This window comes from Poecilia formosa, unplaced genomic scaffold (genome assembly GCF_000485575.1).
Source record: "Poecilia formosa unplaced genomic scaffold, Poecilia_formosa-5.1.2 Scaffold545, whole genome shotgun sequence".
NCBI classification, from domain to species: Eukaryota; Metazoa; Chordata; class Actinopteri; order Cyprinodontiformes; family Poeciliidae; genus Poecilia; species Poecilia formosa.
The window spans coordinates 179051-199432 of NW_006800484.1; the positions used below are offsets into that span (position 1 = coordinate 179051).

Genomic DNA, 20382 nt, shown 5'->3' on the forward strand with positions numbered 1-20382 from the left:
CCATCCAGGACGCCAACGATGCAAAGTGTTTACGTAGGAAGCAACGAGAGAAGCAGCTGCCTTCTGCTGAAGCGCTCAGAAGATGCTGCTGGAATTTTTAAATCAAGGTTTGGAAAAACACTCTTGTGTTTACAACAAAAAATCAAAAAAATTTTCACAAACAGTTTTTTTTTAAAATATATTTTCCATTAAGTATCATTTGAAAATATTTTTGGATGACTACTTGTTACATTTTTTTGTAATGTTCAATTTTATGTAATACACACACACACACACACCTCTACTAGGACTAACGTCTGTGAGTAAATTGCACTTAAATTATGAAATCTCTGTAGCCGTCAGCACGCTTCTAACATAATCCTGGCTGCAGATTTATTAGAGCTTATCTCAGAGTGACGGTTTCCTGGCACTTTAATGTACACTCCACAAATCTTCAATACAGAGCTACCTAGTAACTACTACAGCACAGACCTGCCCTGAACTGGACCCTGCTGAAGCATCTGCATCGCTGCCCACAGTTAAATATGTTTTACGTCTCAACGGACTAACAGACCGCTGCTCCAAAAATCTCCTTGGAATAAGCCTGAAATTTCAGCTGCCTGCATAAACACCAAAATAAGCAGACAAACATTTATTTATTTATTTATTTCACCTGAAGGATAAGGAGGATGTTTGCTGGAACCAGGGTCAGTGTGGTGCTGCCTGCATCCCGCTGTGGAAGTATTAACATCATTTATCTGCCAGGCAGTTAGTAGTTCTGGTTAATTGCACAGCAGGGTGAGTACCTGTGCAGATGTTAATGTACAGTATATGGTTTGCTTATACCTACTCACTTATTATCGTTTGACAAATACGCTGTAGAAAACCTTCGGTAATTTCAAACTTTTACTCACCGTCCATGTTTTAAAGGTCACTGACATAAAATGAAACCCACCAGAAATGTGGTTTAACATGCAGACAAGCTTGATTGATTGATTGATTGATTGATTGATTGATTGATTGATTGATTGATTGATTGGAACTCTCGTTTCATCTCGTTGTTCTTCTCCTCTTTTCTTCTTCCAGAGTCCATATGGAACGCAGCGTCTTTCTACCAGGAGTCGTCCTACCTGTACTTCCCCACCCTGCAGGCGGAGCTGGCCTCAGACATCTCCTTTTACTTCAAGACCAGCTCTCCCTCCGGAGTGTTTCTGGAGAACCAGGGCCTGAAGGACTTCATCAGGGTGGAGCTGAGCTGTGAGTGAATGCTTACGCCCACAATGAGAGCGATGCAGTACATCATGGGACATCAGCCTGCATGCCAGAGTGTCCACACGAAAACAATGGCCACAAAAGCCATCGGCGGTATACTTTGCTCTTCCTGGGGAGCACTGGAGTTGACAGTTCAATTTCCCAGAGACGCAGCCTGTCAGGTTTGCACAGCATGATGTAATCCCAGTGGCACAGTCAACAGCAATAGCTTGCTGTCATGCACATATAAAAGCTTAATGAATTCGTCTGATGGGTAAAGTGGAAATAAAATGAAAAAAACAAACAAACAAACAAACAAAAAAAAACTCTTTCAGATTTATTGCAACAAAAAAAAAAAAAAATGTATATGTTTACACAAAAGGTTTGAGCTCAACAGTAAAAATGTACAAACACAAGTTAGAAGACAGCAGATGTGTTCAGCTCAAAAGCATAGACAGTGACTGTAGATTCCTTTCCTATTATTACCATCTGTTTTGTTCTCAAACCTGAGAGGGATGTTGTGTGGATGTTTGGAGTCATTATGTGTTGCTGCAGCACCAGACACACATTGTAAAATATTGACAAGCTGTCAGCTGAGCCCCTTCGTAAATGTATGCGGGTCATCAAGTTTTCAGCAGCGTTGTATCACGTTGCATCAGAAAGGCAGGATGGAGGAGAACATATAAAAACCTCATATCACATTCAGCCTGATCTGACTCTGTGTCTCCCAGCTCCGACAGTGGTGACTTTCTCCTTTGATGTGGGCAACGGTCCGGCAGTCCTGTCCGTAAAGTCCCACCTCCCTCTGAATGACAGACAGTGGCACTATGTGAGGGCAGAGCGGAACGTGAAGGAGGCCTCCCTGCAGGTTGACCAGCTGCCCCTTCGCCTCCTGCAGGCTCCAGCTGATGGACACCTCCGCCTCCGGCTCAGCAGCCAGCTGTTTGTGGGTAGGCTTTCCATCAAGCCGATTTTTTTTATTGGTACATCGGGGAAAACCTGGTATTGTCAGCATTCGTGATTTTGTAGGCTTCAGACATTCAGTTGAACATCTAGTTTTAGTCCAGTGTAACATGAAAATGTTCTCCTTCAGAACATTATCAGGAACACATGCTAACAGCTAATATGCTGCATTTGTTTTAAATCACTTTTCTGTCATCTTTTTTTTTTTTTTTGCATTACAAATGATGCAAGTAAAAAATGTTTTTTTTTTTACGATATATTTCAATTTTTCAGTTTGTTTTTATGTTAAATTATGTAAGGTGAACATGAGTGTCAAGAAAGGTGCCTACAAATAAAATGTATTATTATTATTATTATTATTATTATTAAGAGAGAAGGTAAAAAAAAACAGTCAGAATTAATTTATATACTCTCACTGAAGGTGGGTTTGTTTTGTTTTTTTTCAGAAAAGAGTCGTCTATCAATTAGTTTAGGGAAAATATTTGTCGATTGTCATGTGATGCAGCAAGGGGACAAAATAGCTCGCTCCACCAAGTTGTAAAGTTCAGAGTAGTAGTCGCCATTTGTTTTAGAAAACTTGACAAAATCAAGAGCAATGACCAAATGGTCAAAAAAAACAAAAACCTAGTTAAACTCATGGAGGCGTTTCACTCCCCTCGGCTTGTTGGCTGCAGTAAACTGAAAGAGAAACTGATGGCTACACCTACTGCCTGATTAATTCAGATAATTATTCCATGGCCTCCACGACTCAGAGCATTAAATCTCAATTTCATAATCGTTAGACTTATAGTCCACCACTCATTTGTCACTGCTGCTGTATCTGTGCATCGAGTCGGGAATATTGGTGGTTGGAAAAAAAAAATGGCACGATCATGCACAAATTTCTGGAAAAGAGACAAAACTAAGACGCGCTGCTCGGTTCAGTTAGCAGTAAGTAAGTTCAGTAAGGCGATCCACTCACCTGCACTCTGACACACAGTCAGTAGAGCCAGTGTTTACATGAGCTAATCAACAAGCTCTGTGTTCAGACGAATCACTAGCGATCGCTATATGAACATCAAGACTGCCCGACATTGAAACAAATGGGCCGAATGCTGCGTTTTGGGGTTTTTACCTGCTTTTTGTGTGGGAAATGTTTTTTGTGCGCTTTGGTGTTTATTCCTCTTGATGCACTTGAACGTAATCTCTGCTCCGTGGGCTCGTTGAGCTGTAATCTGTTGGCTGCCGTGGCGATGGGTCTGCATGTAGAGCAAAGCTGACACAGCGAGGAAAAGCAGAACAGAAGCAGCTTTGAGGTGTTCTTCATTTGTTCTGTGTGTTATTTTACATTTTTCTGTGGCACACTGCAGCTGCTGTGATATGGAGGACCAAACTGACATAATTAAAAATAAAAGCAGAAACATATATTGTGGCGAACAGAAATGTATATATTTTATACCAAAATGTGCAGATTTTTTTGTTTGCTTTCAAGTTATCAGTGCATGTTGCTAATAGCTGCTACATCGATGATGTGTCTTTTACTACCCCTGTAAACTTGAAGGTCCTGACCTTTAACCTCTTGCCAACATTCTTGCCATAAGAGCCCTTAAAATCAGCAGTTTTGAGGGCAAAAATGATCCGGCACAACTTTTTCTTAAATTTAAATTGTTTCAGCTTATTTTTGTTATTAAGATGTTACCGTCAGTCGTAAAAACAAACGAATAAATAATTCAGACGTACAAGCCTCCATGCAATTAGTTATTGCACTGATCACTTCATAAAGGTGACAAAAGATTGTTCCCAAAATTGCCTAGATTTCCTGACATCTAGATCCACATAACGTATATTTTTCAAGTTATTATCTTTTTGACAACAACAATTTAAATGTGTTATTTAAATTAAGTAATGATTTCTCAAAAGCAGCCCAAATCTACAGAAAATTAAGAAAAATGCTAAAATCATCCAGGTCATGTTACAGACGTGTCTATGCAATTAAAGGCCAACTACAGAGAATTACAGCAAATCTCTGTTTCACCTCTTACTCTTTTTTTTTTTTCCAAAAAAAAAAATACATTGAAAATCAACAGCAGTGCTGACAAATGTAACATCTGAAACAAAAACAGTCTGATTTGCAGTTATCTATATGGTTCAGGTAACCCTCAGCACGGCAGCAGAAACTGCAGATACAATTTAGTTTTTCTGCAGGAATCCCCTCAGCCAGCCTCCCCTCCTCAGTTTGTCTTAAGTAGAATACTCTGTGTGTTAAAAAGGGTTATCCAGATCGCTAAAACAGACATCAAGGGTACTCTACATGCGTTCAGTGTCAGCATTTGAGAAGTTGGAAACGAGGAAATGTTGGCATCCATTAACCTCTGTGACCCTGGAACTGTGGTATCTTTGTTACAAATTAACCTATTTCGATGCAACGCATCGAGGTGTGCATAAAGTATTTAAGCGCATGAAATAGCTCAGAGAGGTGAATGTAATAAGTATCAGGTGTGATGCTGGAGGTCAAACAGGAGGCAGGAGAGAAGATGAAAAAAAAAGTCCAGTTATTGCTCCAACCTGCAGAAGGAAACAATAAATCAGAGGTTTTAGAGTTTGGGACTCATCAGCACGGCGTGTCACACCGAGGATGGACAGAAGAAACCCGGTGAAGGTGTTTGGGTGAAGTTCCTGGCGTTCTGCTCAACCAGTGGCTCTGGCTCTGTAATTAATGATAACTACAACAGAAAAAAGAAGCCGTCCAACTGCCTCCCGGCACTTAGTAATACGCACTGCAGCTAGTCTCTGACTTTGTCCATCTGCTGTTTGTTGCTGCTGATGAACAGTGGACAGATTGTGTTTTACTAGCAACAGCTGCTGCAACTGAGAAAGAGGAGCTTTTAGAGGAATTACAACAACAAATCTGTAAGTCAAAACCACAACAGTTGGGACAAACATTGCAAGTAAAACTCAGATAAAAAAAAAGAAATATTAGTGGTTTTGAATTTGAATCTGAATGAAAACTTCAGAATGATTATTTGGAAGTGAATTAAATTACTCTGGTCAGCCTGCCTCTCTTATCAATCAGAGAGAGAAGAGAAACAAAACTAGAGTTCTTAACAAGTTCATGATGCGTTTTAAGAACTCCAGTTTCGGTTGAGAATCTGGAGGCTACATAAGCAGCCACTGGAGAAACCTAATAAAACTAAAGTAAATAAATAAACATAACTAGAAACACTGAGAACTGAACTAAAGAAAAAAAAAGAACAAAGTCTAAAACCAAGTCAAACCCCAGATGTGACACATAGGCCAGCTACAGTCGTCAAGGAGCTCTAATGTTTTAAAAAGCTACAGATTTTAATTAAAAGCAGCTGGATTATGTTACACATTTCCTCTCTAATTTGTTGTGTAAATGCCTTAATGTTGCGCAACATTCGTCGGGGACTAAGGCGTCCATACATGGGTTGTGCTTTACAAGCTGGGTCACCTCGGCAACCCCTCTTCCATTTCACAGAACGACTAATTACATCACATAATATATCCAAAAAATATTCTCTGATAAAATAAAAAAATTCAATAGAGATAAATTCACTCTCAACCATCATTGTGGTCTGCAGGTGTTGCTTGTGCGTCAGAGTCACAGGATTACCAGAAACACAGAAAAAAAGGACCGACTTGGGACTTTTGCTCGTTTGCAATTAATTGCATTAATAGCAATTAGATGGTAAAACAATGTATTTATTTTTTTTAATTAAATGCAATGTTTGCACTTACAGCGTACTAGGAAAAAATAATTTTACATTACACATTCAAAAGCCCCCCCAAATATCTACATTTAGAGACTAAAATACATTTAAAATCATAAAAGCATGGAATTATAAGCATGTAAATATCTAATTTGACAGTTGGAAGATGTAATGTAATGTAATGAGATATTAAAGTTACAGCTGGGTGTGTTTCGTTTTAGCTGTGAATTCGTCTGTATTATAAATGTTGAAGGTCACATCCACATCTGATTAGGTCCTGGCCATCCCTGCTGGTTTTTTATGGCCCCTAACAGGCTGTGTAATTCAGGTGGTCCCCCTCCCCCTTTATTAAAAGGATGTAAAATTGATAATGATGTTCCATGGCCCTGATATTTGAGACATGATCTATGTGAATAAGAGAGAAACAAAAAGCAAAGTGGCTGGCTTTCTGCACCCCCCGTGTGTCTCAGACAGACGTAGCTCCTTTCATATGTGTGGTGAGAAACAAGAGGCTTGTAATGTTATACCAATTTCACAAAATCTAATTTGTTTTATCATTTTTTTTCATCACTCCACTGGTTAAGGCATATGGCTATTGTCATTGATTAGTTGCGTATCTGCTGCAGTTGTCTCCTCTGTGACATTTAAATCTGTCCCATTTAAGTGACACCCTCATAGGATGTCACTGAAATCATGTTCTTTCTCTTTAATAAAAGCTCAATATAGGGAAGCCGCCCAAGCATCTAATATCTCATTTACTTTAAAAAATAATTCACTAAATAAATGAAAGGACAGACGGAGGTGACAGTCCTCTGTGGGTCTTAAAGATCATTTCCTTAAAGCGCAGAGGGGCTGTTTCATTATTATCTAAGAAAATAAAGATATAGTGCACGGAACCATTGATCTTACAAGATTTCTGCACTTGTATTTCAATATGTGCATTCTGATATGGAAGATAGTGGAAACACAACCTGGAAGTAATGTTGTAAAGCATCTGAGATTTATTTCATGGCTAATCAAACCAACTGAATGCTAACTTAATAACTACTTTGTGTGTGGTGGTAAATATGAACAAAGCTAAGGAGATATGTGGAAAACAAACCAGGAAGACTGGTGGTGCAGCTCTGCAGTCCCCTTGGGACGCCAGCGCAGACTGTCGAATGCATGGTTCAGAATGCAGAAGTGATGGAGAACGAAACGAGCGGCGCCAAGGAAAACAAACAAACAAGCACACCGACTGGCTTTGTCAGTTTTTACAAGAGCCCAAAAGGAACCCAGGCAGCAGGTCAAGGCCCCGAGTTTTCCGTTAACAGAGCGCCGACTCAAAAATGTTCTACACAGCGAGTCACCTTCCAGATCATCCCGGAGTCCCTGACAGGTTGTGCTGAACCTAGCTCAAAGTCATTCATTCGGTGTGGAAAAGGCACCAAAATGAATGTTACAAACAAACCAGAATAAAGTGGGGATTTTATTATGTGCAGCCATAATCATTCAATTCCATTCCCTCAAGGCTTGTTTGTCAGGTGAAATGTAAAAAGCTTGAGGCAGGAAGTAAACATAATTATGAGTGAGCCAACATGTCTGGACTGATGTAATGTTCTGCCGTTTGGTGGGCCTGTGCAGGGTTGACCTCACCTTTCACCTTGTGACTAATAGCGATAGGCACCACCCCCCTCACTCCCACCTGACTCATCAGGATCAGCAGGTACACCAGTACATTTTAGAAAATGTGAATATTGTGTAAAAGTGCAGCCTTTCTTGCCAGTCGTCTCTGAAAGTGAAGCTCAAATATTATATAGGGTCATCACACATGAGGCAACACATTCCAAGTCTTTGTTTATTGTATTTTGATACAAACACATGGAAATAAAAAAAAAGCTGTTCTTATCCGTCAAGTGTTGTGTGCATTAATAACATTTAGGGCTATTTGTGATTTAGAAGCACAATTAAAGGAAATTAGACTTGAGTTGCTTTAAACAGAAACAAAGAATCATTTCTGCAATAAAACGAATCAACCCATTTCTATCAAATATATATGTTTATTGTATTTATTAATTTAATTTAAAAAAAATTAAATAAAAATAACAGTATAACTTTTAGAGGAGTTGGTAACAATCAATTCTAATCTCATAGCATTTGATCCTAGCTTCTTTTATAAATGTTATTTATTTATAAAAAATAAAAAAAAAGAGAGAGAAAAAACTTTACATCACCATCTCATTCTGACTTACAAACAAACCTAAAGTTGTTTATACTGAAGTCACATACAGAGGGACCAACAGCCTCGGCAAGAAGGAATCATATCATTTCTTTCATCTTTCACCTTCATCTTGAGCTATCAAAGAATGTTGGTTTACCTCTTATAAAGCATTGTCCATACCAAAAGTAAAGAGGATGTGTATTCCTGTTAATTTATGTTTGGATAGTAGTGGAGAATACTTTTGAATACTTTTGACTTTCATCAGACCACAGAAAAGAGCACAACACATTTAAGGTATTTTATTGGTGTCAATAAATTCCCAGCCCCGGTCTTTCTGCATGGAGTTTGCATGTTCTCCCTGAGCATTTGTGGGTTTTCTCCAGGTACTCCGGTTTCCTCCCACAGTCCAAAAACATGACTGTTGGGTTAATTGGTCTGTCTAAATTGTCCCTTGGTGTGTGTGTGTGTGAGTGTGTGTGTGCATGGTTGTGTGTCTCTGTGTTGCCCTGCGACAGACTGGTGACCTGTCCAGGGTGACCCCGCCTTTCGCCCAGAACGCTAACGTTAGCTGGAGACAGACACCAGCACCTCCCGACCCCACTAAGGGACAAGGGTGTTAGAAAATGGAAATGGACGGATATTGGTGTCAATCTGTATCAACACTGTTAACTTAGCTTTCTTTAGCAGTCCCTACCAGCTTTTTGACCCCAACAGCTGCTCCGAAGCACATTCATGAGAAGTGGCGCATAAAGCTGTGACATTTTTTTCTTTGTTATTTTTTTTGTGGGGCTTTGACTGCATGGATGTGCAGAACCAACCTAAAATTATATTCCCAAAATGGCATTATCCATATTTTTGGATAAACGCATATCTTGTTAACCATCACTGACCTTTTAACAAATTCATAATAGTCTATTATTTCATGTGTTTGTACACTAAAAACGGCGATGAAGAGGACAAAACGTTTCTACAATGAGTCGCTGAAACAGACGAGACTTAAATGTTCTAAAAAATCCCCAACAGTTGCATCAAACACTGTAGATTTGATGCAAGAGAAATGAAACAAAACATCCATTTTTTTTTTCTCTCAGTAGCATCAGAAGCCTTTTTATCCGTTCAGCCTATGAAAAATGACAACTGTGGGTCATGCTGTAATAAGAATCCTGCTACAGGGACCTCAGCGGGGAGAAGGGTTAATAGCACTAAAAACAGCACAGACGCGCTGCATCGCAACCTGTAACACTGGTAGGTAGGATTCTACTTGAAAGAGTTTGAATCCAGATGAGGGAACATATAATGAATGCGTGCAGCAAATACAGGCAGAGCGTCTCTTCATCTGAAACAATACAGCATTTAACAAGCTTCATTTATCAGCCTTAAGGGATTGTGAAAGGAGATTATGCCTTTAGGTTTGTGATTCTTTTTTTTCCTCTCTCAGATAAATTACTCTCACAACTGTATGATTTATTTTCCATCCAAAGTCATCAGTCTTCCATCTCTGGGGGGGAAAACCTGGAGTGAAGAAGTACAGTTTGAGTTTCTCTCTAAAACTGGTGAAGGCAAATAGTCTGTATCATTAGTCTAGATGAGGTTTGTATTCTTAAATGCCTAAATTATTTCTCTAGATTCATCCTGGTTGTTTATGGTATGGAAGCTTTATGAATAGCCATAGCTATAAAGTTACTGCAGATTTTTATTTTTTATTTTTCATCTAAATGGCAGTATGTTTTCAGGGGGAACAGCATCCCAGCAGAGAGGCTTCTTGGGCTGCATCAGGTCTCTTATGGTCAACGGCATGACCTTTGACCTGGAGGAGAGGGCTAAGATGACCCCTGGGGTGAGCTCTGGCTGTCCGGGGTACTGCAGTGGCTCCAGCAATCTTTGTCACAACCGAGGCCGCTGCATCGAGAAGAGCAACGGCTACATCTGCGACTGCTCACAGTCTGCCTACGGAGGAGCCACCTGCAACCAAGGTGAGTTCCCACTCTGTGAGTGTGTAAACAAAAGATACACAGTGTAATTCTTTTAATCAATTAAGGTTGATTGTAGCAAGCAGAAAATCAATCACTGTCAAGGTTATTCCATTACAGAGAACCAATAGGAACGCGAGCAATGCGAGAGACAATTAATACCTGTCCCTGCTGCAGAGTGTGGGAGCATTTAAAATGCATTAGAACAAATTATCTCCTGCAGTATGGGCACAGCCTGCACAGACTGGAGAGGAGTAGGCTGAGCAACCTGCAATCTGACCAAGTGACAAAGAAACAAAGTGAACACTCTGTGAGAACACAGATGAAAACTGCGCCTGGAGCTGTGGCGAACCACTCTGCACAGTTCCACTGTTTGCTGCTCCTTGTGAACTGAGATCTGAAAACAGCAGGAGCTTTAAAAAACCTGCTTCTGCCGCCATGCTTTTTATGATACAGAGTCGTAAAAAAGACGTAAATTGGCATCAAAGAGAGTATCAATTTTGTAAAAAAAAAAAAAAAAAACAAAGAACAAAAAATTGGCTTATACAACATTGATATAATAAGATCTTCGTGTAAAGATCTTATTGGGATTAGAACAAACACCATAACAATCAGCTCCCTCCTCAGATTCTCTATCAGACTCATCACACACCAGAAGGATTCCTCCAGAGTGTTCATATTACTTCCAGTCTGAAGAAACATGTTGATGACCTGAATCTGCTTAGAGTATGTGAACAATTTTAGCCCAAAGCTTTACATTCTCTTTAGGAAATCAATGCCGAAACCTCTGTGTACAGCTCTGTTAGTCACTAAGATATGATGCTTTTAAATGTCTTTCTGAGTATACTAAAGGTCAGACCTTCACACAAGCCAAAAGAAGGAAGGTACAGATACAGAAATCTGATTAGTGCACTTTGAAAACTTATTTTGATATGTAGAATATAGGACAGCATTTTTTTTTTTTCATATTTTCCAGAATTTCTTACTAGTCTGTTTTTATTATTATTTAAATTGAAATTTCCAAACAAAATATAGTAAAGTTTAAAAATCTTGATTATAAATGAACAATGATTTTCTTGTGCTTGTCCCACTGAGACAGATTGGGACACATTGGGACACATTCAGATACTTTATGATACTTTGGGACCCCTCCTGGTAATCTAGAGCGTGTCATTGGGCAGAGGGTTGTTTGAGTCTTTCTTGTTACCTTCTGTAAGGGAAAGATGATGCTGATTGATTAACGCAGTAATGAAAATGAAGCACCATTGATCGTTTTGCAGTAAATTTGAGCACACCACTAAAATGTGTTTAGCTGTAGATGGTATTTTTAGATAAATCTAGTATGAATAATTCCCTTTGGTTCTTCGTTGTACTGACCCTCCTCAGAGTGCACTGAATTAGTCATGAAAAACGATTTAATAAGCAGGGAGTGTGTGGTGAAAACTCACCAGCACAACAGCAGATGGAATTGTGCCTTTCTGTGTAGATCTAAAAACAGACACAGCCAAACTATTTCACTAGTGAACAAAGCAGTCAACAGGGAGCAGAGCAAATGAAGTGTTGAGTCACGTAGAGAAGCTTGAATACCTTCCTCACCAACACAGGCTGTAGACAAACCTAACCAGCTGGTTCTGTTGGACCCAGCTGAGGTAAAACAAGGATGTATTTGGTTACGGACTGCTGCTACGCTAGCTGTTTGGCTTACAATCATTCATTTATGTTATTTATCTATTTATTAGTCGAGGGGTGGTGTACATTAATGAACATCATGCAATGTAAATTTGCCCAGGTTGGCTTAAGTAAGCTAATTTTCATCTGTATGAATGAGAAGGAATCATTAAAACCCAAAACAAGACCTCCAGATGTAGGATCAGTTCCCAGTGTCTACAGAAGAGGGATGAGCTGATTTATTGCATCTTATCGTAGAACTCCAGCTGAAGTATGGCAGACAGGAAATGTTCATTCACAACTCTGATTCAGGGGCTGCAAAAACCACAGCGGCCAGCGGAACCACAACTGCACTTGAAATCACTACTGTATCACACTATTGTGTGCCAGTGGGAATAACACATCCCAAAGCTTTGATCAAGTTTCAGTTTTCCCTTCCTTTCTGTCCTTACAGCAATCATCTGAAATGCTGGTGAAATACTGTGATAGCTGGTTACAGGAAGCCAGATATGAATGACTCCTAGACTAATGCTTTTCTGCATCAGTAAAATAAATACTAAACTACACAGATATTTTTAGATTTCAGATATTTTAATCATATCACAACAGATTAATGTTACATTAAACTAGGGCTGAAAGTGTTAACGCGTTAAGGCATGCTATTAATCTGTTAATATTACTATTATTAATAAAAAGTTAATATTACATTACATGTTTGGTTTGAGACTATAAAGCATTTTTTTTTAAATGTATGGTGGTGGTTTTTGATATGGGCTTTATGGGCAATTGCCCAGGACGACATCAGAGTGGGGTACCCAAGAACTAGAAAATTAACTGTTTCATCTATCAGTTGTGGCCTCTTAACAAGTTTTTTAATTGTTTGGGTAATGCACTTTAAAAATGTGATTCTTAAATGTGATCTGAAGTCACTGTGTATGCTTTTATGTTGCAGAACTTTTCTTATTATTTTGCGCACACACACATCACACACCACACATCATAGCTGCGGTTGCAGTAAAACTCATTTTGTTTCAGTAGTTTTGTGTGTATGTTAGGGTAGTGGTGTGTGTACAGCGGTGGCAGCCATCAGTGATGTGCAGTGGGGAAGCAGTCGCCTCGTCTTGATCCATTTTACCGCTGTGTGCTGGCAGCAGGGACTGGGGCACTACTCAGCCACTCCCAATGCAAATATGTTGTTGCAGCAATGTAAAGACAGCTGTGAGCAGAGTGTACCACCGTACTCTCGCTCCTACTCACCCCCATCATCCTTTATTCTGGAGAAAAGAAACCGGGATTTGAAGACGGCATTTGATCTTATGCTTGAGCAAAAAAAAAAAAAAAAAAAAGAAATCAGCCACTCTGCAGCAGTACCTGCTTATATTAGTGCAGCACGATATGGCTCTGTGGTGAAGTCCTCATTATCATCTGTTTGAAGAAACTCTTGTATGCGTGGAATCGTAAAGTTTTAGGTGAACTTTGGGTTTCCTCTATTTTTCAACCCTCCATCACAGCGGTTATATAACATCAACACAAGGAAGGCTGATCCTGCATGCTCTACTTTTCAAGGCTTGTTTTAACGTGCCATGCTTGTCTGGGAGGACAGGCTCGAGAACTGTGCCAATTTTACACATCAAAGTTGTTTGTAGGTCTCAGAAAGTAGCACTGGATGAGGGAGAAAGAAGCTGTGTAAAGGCTTCTGGGCCCGCAGAGAGATCCGTCTGATAAATTGCCCCAAGTGATGAGACATGAAATACAGCAACTCTTTTGGATGTAACCAGGCTCCGCACGATGGACACTAATGTTGGATATTTTAAGATTGTGAAATTCCCTCCAGTCATTGTGTGCTTTGTTTTTAAAAGCACTATGTCTTTCAAGAAATTCATTGTTTTGTGTCTGTTGATTTATCCTTTGATGCAATTTAAATGCCCTGTTGTCTTTTATTTTAACTGTAGGTGCAAATGAACCTAGACTTCTTTTTTTTTTTTTTTTTTTTTACTCTGTGCTGACAATAACGTTGCACTGAGGTTTTTCTCCCTGTGTCCCTGCAGAGGTGTCTGTGTCCTTTGACAGAGATTCTTCAGTGACCTACACCTTCCAGGAGCCCTTCTCAGTGATGCAGAACAGAAGCTCTCAAGCTTCCAGCGCATTCGCAGAGAGCAGGGCCAGAGAGGACATGGCCTTCAGCTTCGTTACCTCCCAGAGGCCGGCCATGCTGCTGACCATCAGCACCTTCACTCAGCAGTACATTACGACCATCCTGGCCAGAAATGGTAAGAATGGATACAAGTAAACAAATTCACATCTGAGATAAGCGATAGCAATGAATTATGGCGTATGAAAAAGTGAAAATGAAAGTTTGGCAGTGCTACATCTTACAGATATAAAGTCTGGACAATGTCTATATTTGTGTTTATGTTTCATTTTTTATTTTTCTTCATAATCCAGAATGATACAGACACGTCTAAGTAATCTCTCTGAAAACACAAAAAAGTCCCCAGAAGGGATTGTTGGATTTGGATGTTTAATGCACAACTTCAGCTGATCTGAGTCTCGCAGAACCTGCTGGGTTTTTTACCCACAGCAATCTTATGAAAAACAGGAAATATTTAGTGAGCGCTCTGTGTTGTTTTTAATTATTTGCCCAATTTTTGGATCATTCCGGAGAGTAAGGTTGCTCCAGACTGAGTTTTTCAGGGTGGTGAACAGCAATCCGCAGTGACTGTTGCCGTTTGTGGCACTAATATCAATGGAATAAAACCCGTCTGTTTTTTAGGTGAAGCACCCATGACCTGTGGAAGGCATGTCTCAGAACGTAGAGGGTGTTCTTTTAGCATTTCCTTTAATAAATAATTTAGTGTGTCCTTACTGAGTGATATAGGTGCTTGGGATGCTGTCAGTAGTACTTCATGTGTTCACCAATCTGGCCGTGTTCAGAGATGGTAGTAACAGGTTGTCCTGTCTGATTCTGATAAAACTCAGTTCGGTTCCCCACTTTATATACACATAAATACACCTGGCAGAGTGAGCTATCAGCTCAGATGTCATATGGGAGAAGGAGAATTAAAACTGCGTGACTTCTCAGAGCGCGTTGCCGGTGCACAGACACAACAGATTGCAACCCAATAAGCGTCACCACAGTGAAATCATTTGGCAGCTTGCTGACACGGATCAGCTGCTCTGCACACCTGAATCTTGCACAGAGGGCTGCTTAATTGAGTAAACATTCAACGCTGCTCAAGAGTTTCTGTTGATGCAGGGAGAAGACTTTGCATTTTGGTTGCACTCAGAAATTGACCTTAACCTTGACCCTGCAGAGAAAGTTACCTGTGTCCTGTTGCTTAGTGATAAAGCTTAACTTAGTGATAACTTCCCACACGAAACAGAAAAAGTCAAGTGCACTGAATATTTTCTCAGAGAAGATTGATTTTTTTTTTTTCTACCAAGCGGAAGAGTGTGATTTTAGAAATGGTATACACATTTCTACACCCTCTATATTTTATATTTTCTTAACTGGTAGATATTGGGCAGTAAATCTGCTTCTCTAGTCAATATCTAAAGTCTTAATAGAGGCTGCAGGAGGCAAAGCAGTTACACTAACACATCTGAGCAAGTGGAAGTGGAGCCGAAACACTGTGTTCGCTGGTTGCCATGTCGCTGTACTTACAGTAAATGTCTAATGAGTTCAGGGAGAGTGGAAGGTATCAGCTGTCACGTCTTCCGTTAATCAATTGAAAAATGATGCCAAAGGCGGCTGCAGATTTCTTAATTCCAACAAAAGATCCAAAGAATACCGGATCCGACCAGGGAGGTGTGGGTCAGACAAACATTAGACCACAGCCAGAAAAGTCCATGTAGGGGATCAGAATCACAGATCCATAGCTGCTGCTTTCCTCCTAATCCTTCCCTACTAACTCTTGTCATTTTTTTCTCACTTTATCCATCCTTACTTTACTCTAATAACACATAATCAACACAGACCACTGCTGATTGCCAACGCTCCGTCATGAGAATGATGTGAAAGCAGGAGTCTATTCATTGAAACTGGGATACAGTCTGTGCTGATGCAGTGTTGTCAGGAAATGACAGAATCACTGCCATGTTAACTGGCTGTTATGTTGGGACTGACATAAGCGGCGTCTACATGAATAGTGAGTAATCTACACTGCTCTCCGTTGATTTCTTAATTACCGAAGTGAGTGGTGTCTGTGTTTATGTATCTTCAGCGGCCTGCTCCTGTGCGCACTGCAGCCTCTCACGGATGAGAAAACAAATCGACAGATGCAAAGCTGCCCAACATTTATCTCCTGCCGTCACATAAAAACCATCGGCTCTCTGACCACAGACATTTCAAATCAAGCCGAGTGAAATAAAATACTGTAATCACAGGGGAGAAAAGATAAACAGGTTGTTTGACATTTAAAAAGCTTCATGCAGTCAGTGCATTACTTTGAAGGGTTAATGGTAAAGACAGTGGAGTGCTGCGTATGTTCAAAGATGTGCAGCAGGATTTAGCTCCTCGCATTTCTCTGATGTATTTACTGTGTTTTTTTTAAACATGCTTATCCGAGTACAAAAAGATATTTTCAAATAATGACTTCATAAATTCATTTAAAAATGCTGCCTACATATTTCTAGACCTGTGTAAAAAATGTAACTCTCTCCTGCTCCGTTTGTTAAAGGGGCGGTATTATATAAAATTGCCTTTTTTGACCTTTACATGATAATGTTATTCCTTCATCAAAAGCACACCGATGACCCATGAGGGCTGACCACTGCCGATCATTGATACCGATCAAATGGCTGTTAAGTTTTCTCTTTAGTTATAATTGCTACTACATGATCTGCCTACGTCAAATAATGTCAAGTAAAAAAAAAGTAAGCATTCATTCAAAGTCAAATGCAGGTTGCATTGCAATAAACAATCCTAATTTACTAAATTAAAACTGTCTGTGAGCACAGCTCGTTGCTTAGTGCTGGTTCTGATTGGTTGTTTCTGACCGACCGGTGTCATTTTAGGAGCTCAATGTTTTTCACAGAGTATCTGTCTCATGTTAGGACATAGCAAAAGCTTCAATACACGTGTAACTTAAAAAACATGTTGTTTTTTTTATGCTGCAGCTTTAAGGAGACATTCGATGTGAAAGAACGGTTCCTGGCGGAGCGCAAACGGGGCCACTCTCAGACACATTAGATACTTGAGCAGTTTAGAAAAACGGCCCGTCGCTGCTGCCCGACTGCTAATCCGCCATGTTGGACGTGGCCTTATGAATCTGTAAAACCAGTTACGTGGTTGTGTTAGCAACCGGAACAACAGGCCTGGAAAACACATAATACTGGCCCTTTAAATCATGAATCAACTATGAATTTTATCATAGAAAATCATCACAGTCATGTCCCACAACAACCAGGCTTGATTACTGCTTGATCTGTGTACAAATATTTTAATAGATCTTGCCTGACAACACGAAGAAGACCAAAGGATCGTCAAAAGCAATACATTATTTCAAAATGCAAAAAAAAAAAAAAATGTAATAACAGACTAAAACGATACTGGCATCTATTAGTCTGGAAAAGTTTTTGGAAGGTCTTTGTTTTGTTGCAGCCGTTGTGAAACCAACAGACAAAATTGTTGCTGTTCTAACAGTTAGACACGGTGGTGGTGGAGTGATGGTCTGGGGCTGCTTTGCTTCTTTAAATGACCTCCTGTAATGATGGAACCATCATCGTGAACTCTGCTGTCTGGTTCAACGGGAACCAGACAGCAGCCGTCGTTTGTGATCTTAATCTGAAACAGGTCGATCCAGGAAAGAGTCAAAAAACATTCATTTGGATTTGGATTAGATGTATCAGAATCTGGACTTAAATCCGCGCTGTGGGTTGGCCTGATGTAGGCATGTAATTCTAGGAAATCCTCTACCAGATAAAATGAATTAATTCTTTAAAGGAAAGTGGGTCAAAATGTGTCCATAGTGATGTTAAAGACCCGCTGCCGGTTATCAAAGTGCTTGATGGCTTATTTTATTTTATTTATCACCAATTTTAGCATAACCAGTTACAAGATTTGGAGGGCAATTAATTTTCCTAAAGGAACCGGTTAGTTTGCATTAGTTAACATTAAAATCTTTTTTTTTTTTTTATTGAGTAATATTTTCTTTGTATAACCTTAATTCTTGTTTGATGGTCAGAAACATTTAGTTGAAACAGAAAGCAACATTTTAGAAATCCTTTTTTTTTCCCAAAAAAACTTTTTTTTTTTTCCCTTTAAAAGCGAAAGTATACATTCATAGATCAGGAGGATATCTGCAAGTGTGTGTGAAACGAGACAATTTCCTCACAGAGATTATCCCAAGTCCAAGCTGTACACACCGCATGGCTGGGATTTCCAGTTAGCCTTGCTGCTCCCGGTGCTCTGATTCTCTGTTCCAGGTTGCACATAATTCGGGATTCTGCTTCGGCTTCTTGATCCACAAGGAAAGCTGTTTAATCAAACATGCTTATGTCCGCGGCTCATACATTTTTAAACGCATGCTTTCAATTTAACACGAATATTTTCAAAAAAGCAAATCTCTGATAAGGCGGAGTGGCAGAAAGAAGTTACAAGAAGATTGCTAGTGGCCCCAGAAAATGTTCATCTCTGATGTGAGTTACAAACGTCATCGTGAAACTCTATTTTCTCTCTAGTCCAGCACAGCGCAGCCGACCGTGATGAGCGACTGAAACGGGCCGATGCTTTGGTCGAACAGAGCGACTGCAGAGCTTTTGTGTTTGATGCCATTAAACTGTGCAGGTGTTTCTGACAGAGAGTTCAGCCCTGCTGTGACAGCTGGATCCGCGTCCGGTCCGTCATCACGCTCGCCCTAACCAACCCACAGCCTGACGATGCACCTTTCTGGAAAAAAGGTGCACTATTAAAATAATACGGCTGTATCTGGAAATGCCTGTCGGGCAGGTCGTGTTCTTCATGCTGCTCAGAACACACATCTTTTTTTTTTTTTTTTTTTTACTCGTTACTTATCACAAAAAAATACCTTCACTCTCAAACTGAGACACGCGCGTCGTCATGGTAACCAAATGATCTTGCATAATTACACTGGAGATGGCTTCTTTGACTGTGAATTGGTCCACTTAACACTCAGAGAGTTCACTTGGAGGCGGATGGAGATGGTGGGGAAAACAGAATCCACTCAGTGTGGAAGGATCCAGCTGTAATCCTGCTGAACTTCAGTTAACACAATGGATAATCAGCAAACAGAAGCCCATTCAAGGGCACATGCAGAAGCCCAGAACCCATTCTAATCTTTATGTAATAAGTCAATACTGAAAGAAAAACATTCCCATGCTGTAATAAAATGGAGGTGGTTTACATGCGCCTGAAAAGATGTTTGATGAGAAAACGGAGCTGTGGGTGAGGAGGGGAGTTGGCAGATTGAAAAGCCTCTCTGGATTCATTTGTGCCGCGTTGATATGTGAACGATCCCGCCACGTTCAAAGACACAAAAAACGTTTTAATTTTCCAAGAAGGGGTCGCGAAGGGTTCTGTCACGGCTGACAGAAAATAGCAGAAGACCCAGATGATTTCAAAACGACCAGATGAACAGCCCGGTTGCGTTTAAATGCAGTTTTTAAAATCACGTGTCTTCAGTTCTCTGTCTGTTCCATCTCCTGTGTCGTGTTTTGAAATCTCAAGTGCTGCTTGCAGCCTGGCTGCGGCCCATCAGATAAGTATGAAGAGTGAAATCAACTCTAAAGTAACAAATGTGACTGGCATCTTGCTAACAATAAACTGAAGCAAATACAACTTTTCAACACACACACACACACACACACACACACACACACATATATATATGTACATATATAAACATGTTCATCTCGTAATAAAAGGTGAAGCTATGTAAAACAAAGTCCGATGACAGATGAGACACGGGCGCTCCAGCGGCAGAGAGCAGGAAGCTGATCTTCCATCTGCTGCGTTGGAACAAAGCTGCTGTCTCCCCCGCAGGTTTGTGTTTATAGGCAAATGAAAAGATTTGACCTCTATGCTTTCTCTCCTCCTCTGCATCTCTTCCTTCATTGGATTTCTCATGGACTTCAAATTCTTTACCAAAAAAAAAAATAAAAAAATAGGAAGAGAGTGGGGAAAAAAAAAAAACACTCCACTGTGCTTCACCAGAGCTATCACACTGTGCAGCACTTTTCAGAGGTGGGCTGTTGTATTTGTGATGCTAGTTACTTGCTGTCAGCCTAGTGTCCCAGCATTTTCTGTTTCTGACACATGACAGCCCTCGAAGCATTAAGCCGCCACTGTTTAAGCTGTATCCACACTCGGCAGCATGATATTGAGTGACATATGTAGCACCTTTGTGCAGTTTTTAGCCACCCTCCTAATCCACTCTTGTGTGTTAAAGCAGAACACCCGTGTCCCTCAGGCCTCCGTAAACAGTGAAGGGCAAGAAGACACTTTATCCACGGTGACCTTCATCTGGTGGAGCACTCTCAGTATCTGAAATGAATCACAACACAAAGCCCTTCACTTACACTCTGGGAATTGTAATATTGACCCAGCTCCACTTGACAATGCATAGCTTTCTGACTCTTTGATCTGGCAGCAGCTGTGTGTGTGTGTGTGTGTGTGTGTGTG

The 20382-nt window shown here is 40.2% G+C and overlaps 1 protein-coding gene across 1 annotated transcript in view; it reads left to right on the forward strand.

Annotated features, from left to right (window-relative positions):
- LOC103129430 (contactin-associated protein-like 5) overlaps window positions 1-20382 on the forward strand; it is a 154363-nt gene that overhangs the window by 113602 nt on the left and 20379 nt on the right. The window contains exons 16-19 of the mRNA XM_007540520.2: window positions 1066-1236; window positions 1962-2180; window positions 9837-10076; window positions 13790-14011. Of these exons, the coding sequence (XP_007540582.2) occupies window positions 1066-1236; window positions 1962-2180; window positions 9837-10076; window positions 13790-14011 (852 nt within the window). The remainder of the gene's footprint in view (window positions 1-1065; window positions 1237-1961; window positions 2181-9836; window positions 10077-13789; window positions 14012-20382) is intronic.